Genomic DNA, 22006 nt, shown 5'->3' with positions numbered 1-22006 from the left:
AAAAAGATATAGATATAATTCGCCTTAGTAGTTTATCTGAAAAAGTCACAGGGGTATATAAAAGGACACACGAAATTGAATGGGGAGGCACCACAAACACGTCTACTCTATTTCACTACTACCCGGAAGTCCTACAATCCTTTTCAATGGTATAGTGCAGGTTAATTATTTTTATTTTTACTTTTATTTTGTATTCATTGGGTTGTGAAATGAATCGTCAGAGTTTTCATTAATTCTTATGATGGAAATTTGCTTTAATATGCAAGTGTTTCGATATACAAGCACGCTTCTGGAACTAATTATGCTCAGAATCCAAGGTTCAACTGTACCTCTTAATTTATACCTAGTCAGTTACTTTTAGCATTATTGTTGCTCTTTTACCTTTTTGTTTATTTTTTGTTTGTTTTCTTGTTGACACTCAGTGTTTCTGAGGATAAATAGTCAGGAAAGCAAATGGTGAAAAAATAGTTGAAAAGATCTACATTTTCAGAGCAGAAATGTGATTAATTTAAGCACTGAGTCAGTTTTCCACATTGTGATCTACATTTACTTCATTAGTAGTGATTGGTAAAATGACTCAGTCCAATTCTGACAGCTTCATCATTTACACTTGATCAGATACACTGCATTTCAGTTTAAACTGTTACTACATGATGGTGTTGAGAATTAATAAAAAAAAAAGAGTGATTTATTTTTCCCTCACAGAGAGTCCTAAACCTGTGGTGATTATAAATCCTGATACACAGGTGTTCAGAGGAGAGACAGTGACTTTCAGGTGTGACATACAGACAGGAGAAGACACTGGGTGGACATACAACTGGTATAAAGACGGTAACATCCCATACAGCACAGCACAAGCGTTTACAGCCGAAAATCATTCAAGTGGTAAATACACCTGCAGAGGGAGAAGAAGAGACTCTCAGCTCTCACAGATCAGTGATTCTGGGACACTCTCTGTTTTAGGTATGTGTGTAAGTTTATTGTTTTTTTTAAATTATAATATTACCTTTTAATGCTAGATATTAAAGTAATTTATGCTTTCAGGTTTGCTTTATTGTTTCTGAGTGATTTTTTTAGCCCTTTTCTGTCTGCTTACATTTAATTATTAATCACTTAAAAGCCACAAGTTACTCTCATTTCCAAATGAGTTTGCATTTACTGTATATTTTCTGTTTTCTATTTTAAGAGCTAAAGAACAACAGACGCCTTTTTGAGGCCTTTAATGTCATTAGTGAGTGTTTAAGACGGGAATCACAACTTTTTAGCTACATTAGTCCAACCGCTGAAGAATAATTTTGCCTTTGATGTGTGTGTGTGTGTATATATATATATATATATATATATATATATATATATATATATATATATATACACACACACACACACATATATATATATATATATATATATATATATATATATATATATATATATAGGAAATGTTTTCCTATATGTTCAGGAAAATATTCATGAGAGAATTGAATAAAAAATCTATATATATTGAATGAAAAGTCTGAATATATTGAATAGATTCTGAATATATTAAATGAAACTCGATATATATTGAATGGATTCTGAATATATTTAATGAAAAGTCTAAATATATTTAATGAAAAGTCTGAATATATTAAATGGATTCTGAGTATATTGAATGGATTCTGAATATATCGAATGAAAAGTCTGAATATATTGATTGAAACATGATGTCATCGAAACACAGCTCCATCCTTATGAGGATTGAGCAAGTCCGCGAGAAACTTGAAGAGATGGTCAACACGTTAGTAAATGCGTGTACGGCGCAAAGTCCATTTCCTCCTCCTTTCCACGTCAGAGTACTTACACTAGTGTTGTATAAAGTGATGTTTGGTAGCGAGAGTGAAGACGGTTACACTCACTGATTCGTATTCAAGCCAAAAACAAAGGTAATCAAGCCAAAGCAGTTAAGAGTCTAGTTAATGTGCAAACAACAGAATTGTGCATAATGCGAGCTCGTAGCCAAGAACATTCACAGAGGGCGAAATTAATTAGAGCAAGCCACAAAGAAACTTACCGTAACAGCCTACTTCACAACGAAATGCTGGGCCTAAATACAACGCAAATTAACTGGGAAAACCAAACGCAGCTGTGACACATTAGGGAGGAAAAAGTAATAACAACTCGTGGCAGGTTTAAACGTATTCGAATGTGGAAATTGAGTGAGGCTTACGGCACCACTTTGGGCAGTACACGCACTTACAAACCTGTTGACCATCTCTTCATTTCTCAGAATTGCAGCAACCAAGTTTCTCGCTGACTCACTCATCCTTTCTAAAGATGGCGCTGTGTATATTATTCAATATATTCAGAATCCATTCAATATATATCAAGTTTCATTCAATATATTTTGAATCCATTCAATATATAGAGATTTTTATTCAATATATTCAGAATCCATTTAATATATTCAGACTTTTCACTCAATATATTTAGAATCCATTCAATATATATCGAGTTTCATTCAATATATTCAGAATCCATTCAATATATTCTTTCATTTAATATATATGGAGTTTTCATTCAATTCTCTCATGAATATTTTCCTAAACTGCTTGCCATAATATATATATATATATATATATATATATATATATATATATATATATAAGAAACGTTCTTCACCAAATAGACAAGATGACGCCTATATTCTGTATGTTTGAGAAAAATGTTTTAAGGTTTTACTGCTGTGGCTTCACAGTAAAGATCTGAAATTTAGTTGAATAAAGATGATTTGTAAATACACACTTTATTTATTTGTATTTATTATGCAAACACAACTTCTACTATTCTGTTTAGTGTACTGGGTTCATATAACTCATATAAATTATGTACATTTATTTATTTGTTTGTTTGCTGTGGCATGATAACAAAACCCACATTAATTCATATTTAGGCAAAACACAGTAATAAAAAATATACAGTATATCATTTCTAAAGTTTCCAAACATTTCTCACAAGAATATGTGTAGGTTTGCATTTTTTCAAATCATCTTTCCTCTACATCTTTTATCTTTCCTATAAAACTAATAGATGTAGAGCAGAGAGAGATTAGAGACCTGCATCATCACACTACAGTTACTTTCCATCAATCAAAGTGAATCAATCACAGTGAATCAATCATGTGTTTAATTAAACATTTAAACTTTTTAAACACTATGTTTAGTAGCAGAGACAGAAATAATGTTTTACTCTAGAAGTGATCAGTGCAGTAAAGATTACTTTACATTCTAAACTGTGTATTTCATTTTTAACAGAAAAACCTAAACCTGAACTCGCATCCAGCCGTAAAGGAGAAACACTGACAGGAAACCCAGTGACTCTGACCTGTACACTGAATCTGCCGTCTGCTGACTGGAAGTTTTACTGGAACAAAGACACACAGAGCACTGAGACTAGAACATTTAACTACACCATCACACCAGTTAGAGTCTCTGATGGAGGTCGATATGAGTGCAGAGCTGGAAGAGGAAACCCAGTCTACTACACACACTACAGTGATGCACTCTGGGTAAATGTTATTGGTGAGTAAGAGACTTTCTGTAAGAGTGATTCTACACAACACTGAACATGTGAGCAGCGTCTCAACATAGCAACATTTACACAGATACATACAGACATTTTTTTTATACCAAAATCATAAAGAAACTTAAATAACGTAAAAAGAGTAAAGAAATTGTCCTCAGTCAGTCTCTGCTAACACAGCAGTGTATCCTTATTACTATTACACAGTGTTCATAAAGATGTAACATTTTTATGAAGGATAAACAGAATAGCTAACACACTGTACTACAGAAATGAGTTTAAATGTTGTGTGACAAAACTTCATCATTTACATGCGATCAGATTTACTAAATCTACACTCTGGAAATGGAAACATGAATTATGTGGTAAATTTTAAAATGTAAATACATCTGAATGTTTTAAAAATAAACCATGAAAATAAAAATAAATGAATTTCCTCATAGATTTTGAAATTAATTTCTTAATAGAAACAGTAGTGTTTGTGTTTTGTTTCCATACAGAGATTAAACCTGTGGTGATTATAAAGCCTGATACACAGGTGTACAGAGGAGAGAGAGTGACTTTCAGGTGTGACATACACAGAGGAAGAGACACTGAGTGGACATACAGCTGGTATAAGAATGATAACACAAAGACCCCACACAGCACAACACAGGAGTTTACAGTGAATATTACAGGACAGAACAGGAGTTATGACGAGGGTAAATACACCTGCAGAGGGACGAGAATAAGTGACTCTCAGATCTCAGAGATGAGTGAAGGTGTTCCATTCTCTGTATCAGGTGAGTGTGTGTGTGTGTTGTTATAATGTAGGTGCTGGTACACATTATTTTTAGGTGGAGATTTGCTGATGGTGTAGGATGTAAGGAATTTAAACACTTTCATAGAAGTGGTGTGTAATTTGCTCCCATTCTGCTTTAGGTGTTGTCCTTAAGGTTTGTCGTGTGTTCTGGGTGTTTAGAAAGTGTTTATGTGTTAATTTTTATCATAGGTTTATGATAAAGGATTGAGACAGAATATCAACCCAAATTCCAAGAAATAGCACATGATACAAATGTTATGAATTAAGTTGCATTTCAATGAGGGAAATAAGTATTTTATCCCCAAGCAAAACATGACCTATTACTTGGTAGGGTAACCATTGCTGGAAAGCACATTAGGATGATGTTTCTTGTAGTTGTTTACCAGATTTGCACACATCTTGGATGCATTTTGATCCTCTATTCTTTACAGATTTTCTATAAATGTTTAAGGTTACTTGCCTGATGCTTGGCAACTCAAAGTTACAGCTCTCTCCGTGAATTTTCTATTGGATTAAGGTCTAAAGACTGGCTCAACCACTCCATGACCTCAATGTACTTATTCTTGAGCCACTCCTTAGTTGCCTTGGCAGTGAGGTTTGGGGTCATTTTCATGCTGGAAGACCCATCAACAACCCATCTTCAGGAGGTTCTTGTCCAAAACACATGGCCTCATCCATTGGCCCCTCAGTGCAGCAAAGTCAATCTGTACCTTTAGGAGAGAAACAGCCCCTAAGCATAATGTTTTCACCTCCATGCTTGACTGTAGGGATGGTGTTTATAGTGTCATAGTCAGCATAGTCAGCAACAGCGAGTCGAGTTGATGACAAAAAGCTCAATTTTGGTCTAATCTGACAACAGCAGTTTATCCCAATCTTTTTCTGTTCATTGGCAAACCTCAGACGGGTCTGTACATCTGTCTTCTTGAGGAGGGGAAGCCTTGCTGTGCTGAAGGATTTTAATCCATGCAGGCGTATTGTGTTACCAATGGTTTGTTTGGTGACTGTGGTCCCAACTGCCTTGAGATCATTCACAAGCTCCTCCCGTGTAGTCCTGGGCTGGTCCCTCATTTTTCTCATGATTATTCTTAGTCCATGAGGTGAAATCTTGCATATAGGGCCATTAATGGTTACTTTGTATTTCTTCCATTTGTAAATAATCGCTTCAGCAGTTGTCTTCTTCTCACTAAGCTTCTAGCTGATGGTCTTGTAGCCCATTCCAGCCATGTGCAGGTCTAAATTCTTGTTCCTGACTTGCTTTGACAGCTCTTTGGTCTTGCCGATGGTGGTGAGGTTATATATGTGTATATATATATATATATATATATATATATATATATATATATATATATATATGCAGTATATGCCCTGTGCTCAAGAGATCAGGATATTTAAACCTGATAATGTCACAGATACACATGGACACAGACTTTGATACAGTTCCCTTTCAAAAGCTACTCTCAATGCGGCGTGAAAACGCTATGGGAACATCTTTCTGTGTGAAGCATGTGTGTATCAAACACGCCAAATCTTGGTATATATAACCTCGGTCAGGTGACGTCATCTGATGAAGTGCACCTGCAGGTTATAAATAGGAGTGAACCGGACCATTTCTCAGATCTTTTTCTCTTCAGGACCGTATTGTGATTGCGTGTGATGTGTGCAAGCGAATTTAGAAGTTGTTAGATCCGTACCTCCGCGTGATAGATCACTTCTGAGCGCGATCTCCACATCTTTGTTTTGAGTGCTTCGTGCGCGGATCGCATTCTTAAAGAAAATCACGAGTTGCGGAGCATTCCTGGGGTTAAACAGTGTAATCTGGCAGGCGCGCACGAGACGGAATTCCCCCTTTCTCTCGCAGCCTTGCCGGATCAGGAAGTTTTCCATCCACTTTTCAAGCGCGCATCGGAGCTTCTTGTGAATGGATAGAGGAGACATACTCTCGCTTCCATGGGTATATGGAGGAGTTACTGCAGGCATTCGATCGATCGATCGCATACCATATTTGGCCGTGGAAGCGGGATTTTTTCCCAAACCCTCAAAAGTTAGATGACAGGTTTCTGTCGAGTAGCCAGGGGGAGGAGCATCATCGACGCTCTCTCTCGCTCTTCCTTTTTTTTGGCAACCTTCATGACGAGTTAACTCTTTTATGGAATAGCCTTATTCATCCTGTGTTTTTTGTGCCATCAACTTCGATTTATTCGAATATTGTTGATATGAAGGCATGGTTATATGATGATGTCTCAGATAGAAGAGACGCTGGTGGCTAGACCTGTCTATTCGTGCAACAAAGCAGACGGCCGTGCTATCGGCTGTTTTTATGGCTGCGCTGGTGCTCTGCGGAGAGTTACCTGTGGCTAAATCTCACGGGAATCAAGGATAAGGATCGTGCATTCCTCCTTGTTCCCCCCATCTCACACTCCGGCCTGTTTGACGACGCCGTTAACGTCGCCACTAGGTTGGGGAGGCGAAAATATATGAACAAGCCTTTGGGAAATTCCTTTCCCGCTGTGCTCAAGAGTCGGGATTGTCAGCCACCCAGTCGACAACACAGGTCTCCAAAAATGTTATAGTTCATCTAACAGGGGGGCTGCGTCCGATTTTAGATCTTCGCGGGCTAACCGCTATCCAAAAAATCCAACCAAGGTATGAGTTTGTGACAATCGATCTGAAAGACACATATTTACACATGTAAATATTGCCACAACACAGGAAGTTCCTGGGGTTTGCTTTCGGGGGCAAAGCTTACCAGTATCGGGTCCGTCCATTTGGTCTAGCTCACCCCGCTCATTAGACAGCTGGCTGATTCTGGCTCAGTCTCAGGAGCTAGCGCTTAGACATTGGGATGTCGTCCTAGCTCATCTCCATTCCGGATTGAGATTTCAACGCCAGAAAAGCGTTCTCTTTTCTGCTCAGAACACAACATATTTGGGTGTCACGTAGGATTCGATCACAAAACAGGCACAGGTGTCTTCTGCGTGTGTCGAAACCATCTCCAACACCTTGAAGGAAACCAAGCTAGGCCAGAAAGTGACTGTTCATCACTTTCAGAGATTTTAGGTCTCATGGCAGCTGCGTCCACGGTGATAACTTTTTGTCTTCTGCACATGAGATTGTTTCAGTTTTGGCTAAAAGCAGGGGGATTTTACTCAGGGCCAATCCCTGGAGGCAAATAAGGGTTATGCGCCAAGGGCTTCATACCCTTTCTATGGGGTTCAGACCCCGGTTTTTAACTTTGGGTCCCAGTCAACATGCATCTTGTCGTCGCAAGACGCTAATGACAGACGCTTTCCTCACGGGCTGGGGTGCGGTCTTAGATGGCTGTCCAGCCCCAGGGAGCTGGAGAGGCCATGTTCTTGCATGGCACATCAATTGCCCCAAACTGATGGCTTTATTTTGGCCCTGAAACACCTCCTCCAGCAGTTGAGGCTACTGTGTCCTAGTGCGGGTGAACAACACTATGGTAGTCTCGTACATAATCGCCAGGGCTGACTGTGCTTGTGCTGCTTGAATGAGCTAGCGCACCAGGTTCTGCTTGGGGGACAGAATGAGTTCCTGTCCCGCAGGGCGATGTACATTTTAGCTAAAAGCCAGGGGATTTACTCAAAGGCCAGTCCCCGCAGGCAAATACGGGTTACGCGCCAGGTGGCTTTGTACCCTTTCTATGTGGTTCAGACCCCAGTTTATAACTTTGGGTCCCACTCTATGTGCGTTTTTGTCATCGCGAGACGCTAACAACAGACGCTTCCCTCACTGGCTGGGGTGCGGTCTTAGATGGCCATCCAGCCCAAGGGAGCTGGAGAGGCCATGTTCTCGCGTGGCACATCAATTGCCCCGAACTAATGGCTTTATTTTGGCCCTGAAACACCTTCTCTAGCAGTTGGGGCTACCATGTCCTAGTGCGGGTGGACAACACTACGGTAGTCTGGTGTATAATCGCCCGAGCAGACTGTGCTTGCGCCGCTTGAATTAGCTAGTGCTCCAGATTCTGCTTTGGGCACAGGAAGAGTTCCTGTCCCTCAAGGTGATTTACATTCCAGGGTATATGAAGAGGGGGGCCCTAGAACCTTCATGCACTAGAGGAACTTATGCCCTCAAGGTAAGGGTATTTTAAAGTGGTGCATGGCGAAACATGTAGACCCAGTCCACTGCCAAATTGTTTCAGTGCTGGAGTTCTGGAAGAAGGCTTATGCCCTAGTACCCTCAGAATGTACATAGCCGTTATTTCGGCTTGTCATGTTCTGACTGATGGGGTCGGGTTGACACCACTTCCAAACCGCTAGAGTCAGCGCCTGTCTGGCTTCTGACTCTTAAGATGGTTTTTCTTATAGTTACTTCTTTCAAGAGAACTGGAGATCTGCAGGCCTCCCGTCCTGCCTAGACTTTGCCCCTGGGCCAGTCAGAGCTATCCTGCATTCTCACCCGAACTATTTTCGTTCTTGACCATGCACTCATGGCACTCTTGACCTCTGTCCTCCACCTTTACAGCTCCGGAGCAAAAAGGTTTCACTTACTGTCTTCAGTATGCACTCTTCAGATTTAAGTCCACCGCATTAGCCAGTGGCGTAAGTCAGAGCATCCCTTTTCGTGCCAAACGCTGTCACATCAGGTGGGAGATGCTATTGCCCTAGCCTACGAGGTGTGTGGTCACACTTTGCCTCTAGGATACAGGGCTCATTCATCCAGAGGGATTGCCTCATCTATTGCGCTGGCAAGAGGTGTTCCCCTGCAGCAAGTGTGTATGCGGCAGGTTGGTCCTCTCCGCACACATTTGTGAAATTCTATAGTTATATGTAGTGCTACCTCCTTGGCATTTGTGCGCACACGCTACACAACCTTGGGGGTCCAGACACTTGCAGTGTGGCGGCATTGGTATTCTCGTTCCCATAGCGATTTTCACGCAGCATCGAGTGTAGCTTTTAAAAGGGAATGTCTCGGGTTACTTTGCTGTAACCCTGTTCCCTGAAAAAGCGGGAACAAGATGCTGCGCTCCAATGCCGCACTGCTTGCATGACTAGACGTCCTTTCAGACAAAATTGATCTGAGGAATGTTCTGGTTCACTCCTATCTATAATCTGCAGGTGTCACCTGACCGAGGTTATATATGCCAAGATTTGGCGTGTTTGATACACACATGCTTTACACCCAGCAACACAGAAAGATGTTCCCATAGTGTTTTCTCGCAGCATCTCATTTCCGCTTTTTCAGGAAACAGGGTTACAGCAAAGTAACCCGAGAGGTTTTCTATCCCGTTTTCACTGAGACTAAACTGATGTCTATGTTGGGCGTCTCTAAGCTCCTGTAGGTAAAAGAGTGCAGTTAGTTTCCTCTAAGTGTGTTGTGAGAGGCAATGAACACTGACTAAAATTTTAATAAATTATGGTTTAAAAAAAAGAGAGAAATCACTTTACACTTTAATAAACTGCAGTTGAATAGAGACATTACAAACACTGGGTTCTAGTAAAGTTGTGTGTAAATGTGATACTTGGGACAGAATATTCTCACAGAGGGTGTATTTGATTCACACACTATCAGAGAACACACATCTGTGCTCATTTAACACACACACACACACACACACACAGCTCTAGTGAGAAAAGAACTGGTAAATGTGTAATTGTTCATGAGGTAGTGATGAGAAGTTTATCTGTGGGCTGTAAATAAGAAACAGAATAAACAGATCACAGATTTACAAATCATTTAATTTACTTATAACTGAGTGTTATTAAATTTTCTGCAGCACATGATCAGGATGTGCACTGTTTTAGGGGGAAAAATATTTAATCATTAATTGTTAGATTTATAATTTATGTTAATACGTCTACCATGATTGTACACTATAAGAAGTTAGGAATACAGCCTGAATACAGCTTCATTTTATATATGAACACGGATGTAGAGATTTGACACAATATTTATTAACATCACGCAGGAAATAAAACACAGTGACATTAGTAAACTCAGAGACATTTACACTTAAGTTTACTTTTAGTGTTACATATAGATTGTATAGGTGATGTCTCTCAGGTGAGTTTCATGTCCCTACTTTGTGTTTGTATAGTTTTGTTGGTGTGTGTGACCGCTCTCTTGTGTGTGTTCAGTATTATGTACATTTATTTATGTGTGTGTGTTTGAGTGCTGTACTGTATGTTGGCAACACTACACTGTTTTATTGATGTTTAGGCAAAACAAAGTTTAAAAAGATTATTTATAAAGTTTCCCAATGTGTCTTCCAATATAGATTATATGTGTAGTTTTGCTATAAGTGCCCCACTTTCCCAAAATGAATTGTACTTTTATATACCTATTATGATAAGTTGATGTAGATGGATTAGGGAGTTGCATCATCACATAGTTATTTTATGACTTTCACTTTAATATTATTGATGCTTTACATTTAATATCTTTATAGATTTTCATTCACATCATTTGAATAACTGAAAATTCATAAACAATGTGACATTAGTCCTGGTGTGTTTAGTGTCGTCACTGAGAGAGTAATAGTGTTTTACTGTAGAGGTGATTTGTGTAGTAAAGACTACTTCACATTCTGATACTGTATTTAATTTCTAACAGAAAAACCTAAACTTGTGATCACATTAAGCCGTACTGGAGCTGTACTGTCAGGAAACTCAGTGACTCTGACCTGTAGACTAACGCCACAGTCTACTGGATGGAAGTTTTACTGGAACACATCTGCACAGAGCACTGACACTATGCCTGAAACAAACTCCTACACCATCAGCTCAGTTGGTGAATCTAATAGAGGTCGATATCAGTGCAGAGCTGGAAGAGGAGACCCAGTCTACTACACAGAGGACAGTGATGAACTCCAGTTAGACGTTACTGGTGAGTAAAAGACTTTCTCTCGAGTTATTCTGCACAACACTGACATAAACAACTTGTGATCATTACAATACAGTAACATTTACACAGTTAGACACAGAGAAGTGTTTCCTGTAGATGATTGTATTAAAGTTAAAGAGAGACAGTGTGAGCACGGCTGAGCAGGGCCGGTGTGAGCTGAGCTGGAGATCAAGTGGAACAACACTAGTTTAGATTTAGTGGAAAATGTCAAGATTTAGATATAATTAATAATCAGAATGTTAAGGGCGACTCACTGCATAATGTGTGTGTGTGCTGTGATTGGTGGAAAATGTTTCTCGTACAAGCTGGCCAATCAGGAAACACAAAGAGTTGCAAATAGTAGGCAGTTAGTGTTGTTGACCAAAAGCATTTACAATCAGACAGTTATTTATTTATTTATTTATTTATGAACTTAAACAACAGCCTGTAACTTTCTGGAAAGTCTGCAGCAGGTCAATTGAATTTAAGTCAGTTAATTTCATATTTCAGTTGTACAGTAACTGTCTTATTTTGTTAAGTGACTTTGCGGATTTAAAAAAGTGCTCTAAGTGTCTGTTACTCTTTCCTCTCCATGTCATTATAGGTTCATTATCTATAAACTTATTCTTTACTGTATATTGATTATTTTAAAAAAATTATTAAATATGGCTAATAATAGATTATGATGTAATTTTTAAGACTCATCTGTTAAAATGATGGACAAAGGTAAGTATATCTCAGCCTCTGGCCTCAGTAAATCAGTAATGTGTCTAACTACAAACTCTAAAACACTTTGAACAAGTGGTTTAATATCATATTAGAGACAGTAAAAACATTTCATTCCAGAAGTCATTAGTAAAGACAACTTGACATCAAGAACTGTGTTTCATTTTTTACAGAAAAAAATAAACCTGTCCTCATACCACTGGTTGATAGCCCTGCACTGATAGGAAACTCAGTGTCTCTACTCTGTAGACTGAAGCCGCAGTTTGCTGAATGGAAGTTTTACTGGAAGAAAGACACACAGAGCAACGAGACTGAGACTGCAGGACGCTACGACTCCTCCCACTCCTCCTTCACTTACTCCTCCTACACCATCAGCTCAGTCAGTGTTTCTGATGAAGGTCAGTACAAGTGCAGAGCTGGAAGAGGAAACCCAGTATACTACACACACTACAGTACTGACTTCACATTAAATGTTATTGGTGAGTAAAAGACTTTCTGTTAACTGATTCTCCACAACACTGAACATGTGAGCAGCATTACAACATTTACACCACAATAATTAGACTCTTTGCTATATTATCAAACTTATAGAGAAATCAAATCTTCAGTCACTGCTTGCATATGTGTCTTTTACCTTTAGTTTGTTTCTCCCTTGCTGACACTCTGTTCATAAAGATGTAGAACCTTATGGAGGATAAACTTGCTGGGGAAAAGGTCTGTAAAATGAACGGGAATGTGTTTTAAAATCACGACATCTAAAGGTTATAATTAATTTAAAGTGATATTTCAGAAAATTTTACTTAACCAAAGAACTAAACACAACTGTGGACATATTTATAGGTAGGTCCATAAATATTAGGACATTTACAAAAAACAGTTGCATGCCACAGCATATTGAAAATGAAAAAATAATTATTTTTTTCGGTATTTACGCATAATGTGAGGGCAGATTCCGTTTTTTTTTTCTTCCAAATGAAGGATTAGCTGTTCATTATTTTATTATTATTTTTTGTTTGTTTCATGTTAATTGTAAATTAATTGTAAATTATACAAAAATAAAATGAAACTTTGTAATAGGCTACAATAAAGTTGGTAAAATTAAGACATTAAGACCATTTCAATGTAACAATAAATGTAATGTAATATATATTTAACATTACCACAGAGGTACATGCTTGCATTTTACTTTTATTCTAAATGAGCTCTGCTTCATTAACTCACTGAGCAGTAGAGTTAATCATCACATTAGTGCAGGGATTGTGTACCATAGCAGCTTTCAAAGTTTATTTCTATCAGCGTTACTGCTTACTTCTACATATGTACCACTTTTATGTAAATGTTCCTCATGGGTTCATTCAGGTAGACATTGGCCTGCTCTATGGTGGCTCAGAAGGGTAAAGGTGTTGACTGTGAATGTTATTAAAAGGTATAGAGAACACATTCACGATTCAAAGAACTTTATTAATCACAGAGGGTAATTGCTTTGTCTTGGTTACAGTTAGACAAGGGGAAGGGGAAACAATTTAGATTTTTACAAAAAGAAAGAAAATACTTAAAAACAGTAAATTCTGTATTGCACTAAAGTAAAGTGCAGCACATGAGTCCTGACTGAATTCATACACTGTATATTGCACTTGGAATGGAAAAAGGAAAAGGCATTGCATTAATGATACAGTTATCAATATTGCACTTGAAGAATAGTAAGTTCCAGTAGCATTGGAAAATGACTGTGGGAACAAGTTAATGTAATATTAATGTAATATTGTATCATTAAAGACAGTTATTACCCACATCGTGTAAACGTCGCAGAGAAGAGTCGTATAATTTTAAGTCACTTAGTAGTAATTAGTCTACTATAAGAATACTGTATATGGGGGGGAAGAATTGTTCAAGATTCGAGTTGTGTAAGACTAGAGTTATCTAAAGTCGGATGTATAGAGGGTGTAAAGAAATGGAGACACTACAGTCCCTGTCATCGACAATTACTGTCTCGGGCACACAGTTTTGTAATCAAAACGGCAGGTCAGGTACTGTAGTCCATGATCCAGGACACCAAAGGAGTGTCTATGTGCATCTTCTTTAGTTTTTCCCCCAGTACTGCTGGTCTAATGGTGTTGAAGGTACTGGAGAGGTTTGGGTTCAGTGGTTCCAGGTTAGTCGAGGTGGGATTAGGTTTGATGGTGCTGGTGTTTATGGCATCATCTACTCCCAGGAATGGCTCATTGGCAAACTGAAGAGGGTCCAGAGAGGACTTCACCAGGGGACAAAGTATATCCAGGGTCAAACACCTTTATAATGTATGATGTCAGGGCAACAGGCCTGTAGTCATTCTGGGCACAGGGTTGTGGTACGTGGTATGATGTCCTCCATATGGCAGGGAGTAGAAGCAGACTGATACTACAAAATTGCCTGAGAACACTACAGAGTTGGGGAGCACAAGATTTCAGGACTCTTTGGTTAATTTTATTCAAACCTGCAGCTGTGTGACACAGCGCCAGCTCAGACAACGTTTGACTTAATACTCTGAGATATTTATTGAGGGAAGTGCAGAAGTAGTAGCTGTTTTCTGTGTGGAGAAGGAACGGGAATTAGGGGAGTTAATATAAGGGGAGATAAAAAGAAAAAAAAAAGCAGATTAATGAACGTTCCAGGGCCAATGCCCCTCCTGCCTTCCCAAAAACTCCGCCTATTATAAGCATGGCTGAGCAGAGCTGGCATGAGCAGAGTTAAGTGAAACAACACTAGTTTAGCTTTGGTTAAATCTGTCTCAAAAACATGAAAAAAATGCATTAACACACCGCTCACATGCTCTAAAGGTAACTTCATAGAATTCTTATTTAAAATACTCGAGCTGAGACCTGCCTGAGTGTGTATGAGTGAAGAGGACGAAAGAGATTAGAGAGTGAGTGTGTATGAGGGATTATGAGTGAATAACAGCTGTGTGTGTGTGTGTGTGTGTGTGTGTGTGTGTGTGTGTGTGTGTGTGTGTGTGAGCAGGCACAAACATACAGTATATCAAGACGTTTGATTGAATGATTGTTTTCTAGCACTGGATTTTTTTTTTTTTAAGTAAAACTGTTAAAAGTGACATCAAATCACACAGTCAGTTATTTCTAGCATGATTGTGTCTCTTCTAGCTTTAGTTTCTTCTTCCCTTGCTGACACTCAGTGTTTCTAAAGATGAACAGGAGAGACACCACAATGTAATTCAAACATGAGTTAATAGTGTAGAAGATGTGAATTTCACATCTTGTATGTGACAGAGTTTAATTATTTACATGTGAGCAGATTTACTGTATCTACACTCTGAGTCTTTACAGAAATTATAGATCCAGTTTTAAAATTTTACTTGTTTATATAATAATTTTGGAAATGTATTCATATTGCCCTGCGATGGATTGGCACCCTGTCCAGGGTGTACTCTGCCTTGGCCCTAAGTCTCCTGGGATAGGCTCCAGGTCCACGTGACCCTGAATACAGGATAAAGCGGTATAGATGATGAGTGAGTGAGTGAGATGTATCTATACTGTATACACATTTTTTTCCTTCCAGAAAGTCCCAAACCTACAGTACGTGCAGAGTCTAAACCACCTGAATTCAGTGGAGAGAGTGTGACTCTTAGGTGTGACATAAAAGGAGGAGGAACCACTGAGTGGACATATGAGTGGTTTATGAACAATAGACGTGTCTTTGTATCACGCCACCTACAGACATTTACAGTTGAATATGATGACCAGGTTAAATACACCTGCAGAGGGGAGAGGAGAAGAGATTTACTTGTCTCAAATATGAGCGATCCTGTTACACTCTCTGTATCAGGTGAGTGTGTGTGTGTGTGTGTGTGTGTGTGTGTTGATCTGTAAAGAATCACCACAATTCATTATCTATGTAGGCAACATGATGCAGAATTTAACATATATTATTTATTCATCATAATTTGAAGACGCTAATTCACAGGCACAATCGTGCAGACTTTACACTTCGGCTCAGTCATTAATGTCGGAGAAAACGTATACATTATATACAAAATAAATTCCATCACTGTAACATTTTTGGTGAACAGTAACTCTAAATGCTTTGCAATATTTGAATATTATTTAAATGCTGCACAATAATTAAACTACTGTACACACACACAAACTTTTTTTTTGTCTTTTTTCTCTGGCTTTGTGCTCTGCTTTTTTTTCTCTCCTGCCAACAAAAAAAGACCCCAGTAAATAAAGTTAATAATGAGCCACAGATGGAGAGCATTATGTGTTTCCTGCCCTGTGCTCAGGAGATCAAGTGATTTAAACCTGATGATGTCACAGATACACATGGACAGAGACTTTGAGCATCTCTGATGTCCTGTAGGTGAAAGCGGGCAGTTTCCTCTGAGTGTGTTCGCTATACACTGACTAAAATGTGACAAAACAAAGAACAAACCTGGAAATCACTCTCCACTTTAATCTAACTGCAACTACATAGTGACATTACAAACTTTTTTGTACATTTGTGAATTTTATGCTCCAGTTACACTCAGTTATAGCCCTGAACTTAAGTCAACTTTTTTTTCTTGATATTAACTCAAGTTGTGAGCCGTATTCATCTGTCCAACATTTCAGATATTTAACATTGTGCAGTGAAGTGCTGATTAGACTACGTACAGTAGGAAATTAAAGAGGAGGATCACAATGCTCAATGCCCTGAGCCCAAACCTAATTTAAACTAAATTAACAGATATTTAAAATAGATAACAATAGCCCACATTTATCAAAGCATTTTTATTTAGACTTCCTGCATAATAATCCTGCATTTTCTTTTAGGTGTGCCAGCTGTCACTGTTCTTATACGGCTCTTTATCGGAGTAAATCATTTAGTAACAAGCCTGTAACTTTCCATGTAAAACAGGTACATCTGCATGAATAAATTGTTTAAATGTTTGTATCATGAGCTATTGATCAGTGACTTATGTAAACGACTTAGTTTAGATGTATAGACATTTGGTCTGCTTTCTTTGCGTTTGGTGCGTGTTTGTATGTGTGTGTGTGCGTGTTGAGTCATGGATTATTCAGTGAAACAGAAGCTCTGCTGAAAAAAGGTTAGGCACATCAGTCACTTTACCCCAAATAAAAGGGGGTAAAATAAATTTATCGAGATGTGTGTTTCTTATCATCCACCCCCGTGAACTCAGTGTAGTCAGAGAAAAGATCGCCGGCGAGAGGTTGTGCTCGGACATTGACTTTGTTACTGTTTTTTAATCGTTGGAATGGAAAAGATAGAAAGTTTCCCCATCATAACATGCCTTTGTTGTTTTTAATCACTCTATACACAACCCGTGATTTTTATGCTCTTTCAGAGGTGGAAAATACAAAATGGAATCTTTTTTTTTTTTTTCTTTTAAATATTTTATAGGAATACCAAAGAAAATTATTGTGTATAGAGTGATTACAACCAATACAATTTATGTTATGATAAGAAAAAATCTCCATTTCTTCTATTCCAGTAACGAGGCCGGCTCTACGCAGGGGCAAGAGGGGGCAGCGCCCCCTCAAATAAATGTCTTGCCATCTTAAATCAAATTTTTGAATTGTTGAGAAAGCACATGTTAATATAATCACAAAATTAATATATTGCAAGTTAATAAAATGATCTGCGGTAGCTGAAAAATCTGCCGGAAGAGGGACACTACACAATACGGTATTAGATTTCCCTCATGTCTCCGCTGTGTGTATTCATTCACAGGCTGCAGCGCACGCACAGGGAAATAGGAGACTGTTGTTGTAGAGTGGATTGGAGAGAAGAGAGATGTTCATTTACTATAAAAATATATAAAACGTAATATGATCTGTTCTATAGCCCATCTGCTTTAACCTAGTTTTTTTTTATTATTCATAAGACAACCTTTCAGTTTTGTAAATATTCTAGTTATAGTGTGTTAAGTCTTATTTTAGGTTAAACGTCTTTGAGACAATACTGTTGGACAATACTGTTACTATAAGCACAGGGGAAAAAACAGTGCTCAAACATGATGTGTACACATGATGCCCCCTTCACATTTCTCACTGCCCCCCATATGTGCCTGTCTAGAACCGGCCCTGTCCAGTAAAACAGTAATAATATAAATTTTAAAATCTAGAATCCAGAAGATCAAATTTGCACAAATTTAAAAAGAGGCCTGAATCACTGCAGGTCTTCAGAATCCAGGTCTTAAAGTAGGGAGAGGTGCATTTCAGTTTCTCTGAATGTATAGGTGAGAACAGCTGATTCACACCTGGGGAGGGTGAATAATTTGTATTTGAATGTTGTCTGGCATTGTAAAGGACACACAGTAACACTAAAAGAACAACCCAGGACAAGAGCCCCAGCATAAATATTATTTAAGAGAACAAAATTTCTCCGCGATCGGGAAAACTTTATGCCTGCGCTAATTAGACTATGTAGTAAATTAAAAAGGATGAGATAAATAACAGTAGCCCACGTTTAGAAAAGCAGTTTTATTTAACTATATAAAATAATCCTGCATCTACTTTTAGGCGTCACAATGACGAAAAAACTAAGATTTTGTAAAATAATTAAAGTAAACAGTGAGCGCTGTTTTGTAATTTGTTATTGTATTTGAACTTTAGCATGTCAGAAAATGAACCGAAACACTGTGTATACTCGCCTTACAGACGTGAAAAAATATATACTTATAGAAACCGAAATGTCTGCCTTTAAACTTATAAAAAATATATTTTAGATTATGTAATTCATATGGAAAGTGAATTATATGTGCATTCACTGCTGCGGAGACGACGAGAATACAGTTTTACAGGATTACCTGCATCACTATAGCCGAAACCAAAGAAATCACTAATTTATCAATGAATTATTAAATGCGTGCAGCTGAGCGCTAATTAGACTACGTAGGAAGTTAAAGACGAGGATCACGATATGTCACGGCGCGCGGCTGCCGATGTACTATCGCTCCTCGCTTACTCCGTAGGTTCCCTAGAAAGGCGGCAGGTATGTAAAAGGACAGTGGCGGCATTGGGCCGGTGTTTTGCGCAGAGCAAATGTAGATGTACTGAAACTCAAATCACCGAAAACTACACTTTGTGACACAATAACAGAAATATTTCTAACATTTTGCAGGCTGCCGTTTGGAGAAACCAGAGAATAAAAAATAAACCAGTTGTTGGCTCAAAATAACCCAACCAGGGGTCCATTTATAAATGATTCACTACATCTCATATGACCCAACATGACCAACACAACAATGTGTACCCGAAATAACCCAGAATTTTGACCCAACAAAAACAACCCAACAATGTGTTTACCAAAAACAACACAGCATTTTTAGTGCGTCTCTTTTGAGATGTTTTATTCTGGAAGTCTATTTCACCAGTTATTTCTGTATTTACAACACTACACAGTTTTATTAATTTTTAGGCAAATCAACAACAAATTGATAAAGAGAGGAAGAGAGTGAGATTAGAGAGGTGCATCATCACACAGTAGTTATTTTTTTTATCTTATTTTGATATTATTGACACTTTACATTAAATATCTCCATAGATTTTCATTTACATCATTTAAATAACTAAAATTCATAAACAATGTGACATTAGTCCTGGTGTGTTTAGTGTCGTCACTGAGAGAGTAATAGTGTTTTACTGTTGAGGTGATTTGTGTAGTAAAGACTACTTCACATTCTGATACTGTATTTAATCTCTAACAGAAAAACCTAAAGCTGTGATCACATCAAGCCGTACTGGAGCTCTACTGTCAGGAAACTCAGTGACTCTGACCTGTACACTGAATGTGCAGCCCGATGGATGGAAGTTTTACTGGAACACATCTGCACAGAGCACTGACACTATGCCTGAAACAAAGTCCTACACCATCAGATCAGTTAGTGAATCTAATAGAGGTGGATATAAGTGCAGAGCTGGAAGAGGAAACCCAGTCTACTACACACACTACAGTGATGAACTCCAGTTAGACGTTACTGGTGAGTAAGAGACTTTCTCTCATGTGATTCTGTACAACACTGAACATATAAACACCATGTGATCAGCATCACAATACAGTAACATTTACACAGTTAGACACAGAGAAGTGTTTCCTGTAGATGATTGTATTAAAGTTAAAGAGAGACAGTGTGAGCACGGCTGAGCAGGGCCGGTGTGAGCTGAGCTGGAGATCAAGTGGAACAACACTAGTTTAGATTTAGTGGAAAATGTCACAAAAACCTGTAAAACTCTTTTAATAAGCTGCTGAGAGGCTGTTTAATGGTCTTCATAAAGTTACTGCTTCAGAAACATCACCATGCTCGAGTGGAGAGTCTGAGTGTGAATGAGTGAAGAGGACCAGGGGCGAGATTTTATACTGAAACACTGAGTGTAAGAGACTGTAGAGATTAGAGAGAATACACTATAAAAGCCAAATAATACACCAGATTTAAATCAGAAAAATGTTAAAAGCCACTCACTTGCATAATATTTGTGTGTGTGTGTGTGTGTGTGGCAAATGGTGGGCAGATAGTAATGTTGTGTTTTCTGTCAAATTAAACATGATTTCTGAAGTTATTCAATAAGAAATCACATAAAATATGTAGGATTATATATATATTTTAAGGAACTTTTTTTTCCAGTTAACTTCATGTAAATGGTTTATTCATATTTTAATTGTAATTGTCTAATTTTGCTCATCTGCTTAGATAAAAAAGTACACTCGGTCATAACACTATGTCTTTGTTAATCTTTTCTCTCCATGCTCTTATAAGTACATTATCTATAAACATGTTCTTATATTGATCATTCCAAAAAGTTAATACATTTTAATTAAATATGGTTATCATTTAAAATAAAATGATGGCTAATAATAAACTATAATTCATTTTATAAGACCCTGTCTGTTAAAATGATGGACAAAGGAAAGTAACTTTCTGATCTCAGTAAATTGATCGTGTGTCCAGCTAAAAGCTAAAACTGAACAAGTGGTTTAGCGTCTCAGAGAGAGGCATATACAGTACGTCCATACAGTAGGATACAGTACATAGTGCAAATAAACAAAGTTCCTCCAGGACCATGGTGCTCCATAAAGCACAGAAATACACAAAACCTGTGTGTGTGTGTGTGTGTGTGTGTGTGTGTGTGTGTGTGTGTGTGTGTGTTTCTGTTTGGGTGTGTGTGTGTACGTGTGTGTGTGTTTCTGTTTGTGTGTGTGTGTGTTTCTGTTTGTGTGTGTGTGTGTGTGTGTGTGCGTGTGTTTGTGTGTGTGTTTCTGTTTGTGGGTGTATGTTTCTGTTTGTTTGTGTGCTTCTGTTTTGGGTGTGTAGGTGTGGGGTTGTTTTTCTGTTTGGATGTGTGTGGGTGTGTGTTCCTGTTTGTGTGTGTGTGTGTGTGTGTTTGTTTGTGCGTATGTCTCTGTTTCTGTTTGTGTGCATGCATATGTGTGTGCGTGTGTGTTTCTGTTTGTGAGTGTGTGTCTCTCAGTGGGAAGGGTGCAGAGCCTGTAGAGCATTTCTTTTTTTCATTGTGAAGCAGATACACTTTTTAATGATGTTTATTTTGCTGAATGCTCTGCAAACACTTTTTTAATGTGGTCTTAAATAAGTTCGTGCAATTGCATTACTACGGTTGTATGATTTTAAAAGACTTTATGTAAAATATTGACCAACTATTGACAGAAGCACTGAGTTCTTCACATCCACTCTCATTCGCCTTTCACTTAGGATGGGTGGATCGATAACAGAATTGATACTTTTGATCGTGATGAGTCTGATTTGAGAATCGATTGTCACATCAAAAAAAAAAACACGATAGTAGGCATTTAGTAGTCTTTAAGTAGTGATCTTATTGTATAAATTTTACTCATTATTGTTTTCAAATTGCTGTTTAGAATAGAAACTACTTTTCCTTCCTTCTTGTTCCTCTGCTCCTGAATGACCGTAGTAAGTGATGCAGATAAACAACAGATTTTACATTTTAGTCAGTCACACAATACCAGAAAGAAAGTAGGGAATATGTGACACACAAGGCATTGTGGCAACACTATAAACCTGATAGAACATGAGAAACTGGCGACAAAAGAGACATAATATAAACATGG

At 38.1% G+C, this 22006-nt stretch overlaps 1 protein-coding gene across 1 annotated transcript in view; it reads left to right on the top strand.

Moving 5' to 3' along the window:
* Window positions 1-650: 650 nt before the first annotated feature.
* Window positions 651-22006, top strand: part of LOC128520428 (Fc receptor-like protein 5) — a 44309-nt gene continuing 22953 nt past the window's right edge. Inside the window, exons 1-2 of the mRNA XM_053494670.1 lie at window positions 651-963; window positions 3291-3557. Coding sequence (XP_053350645.1) covers window positions 651-963; window positions 3291-3557 — 580 coding nt within the window. The remainder of the gene's footprint in view (window positions 964-3290; window positions 3558-22006) is intronic.

Source organism: Clarias gariepinus, chromosome 1 (assembly GCF_024256425.1).
Source record: "Clarias gariepinus isolate MV-2021 ecotype Netherlands chromosome 1, CGAR_prim_01v2, whole genome shotgun sequence".
Taxonomy (NCBI): Eukaryota; Metazoa; Chordata; class Actinopteri; order Siluriformes; family Clariidae; genus Clarias; species Clarias gariepinus.
The sequence above is the reverse complement of the archived record's forward strand: the minus strand, read 5'-3'. Positions and strand labels throughout refer to the sequence as shown.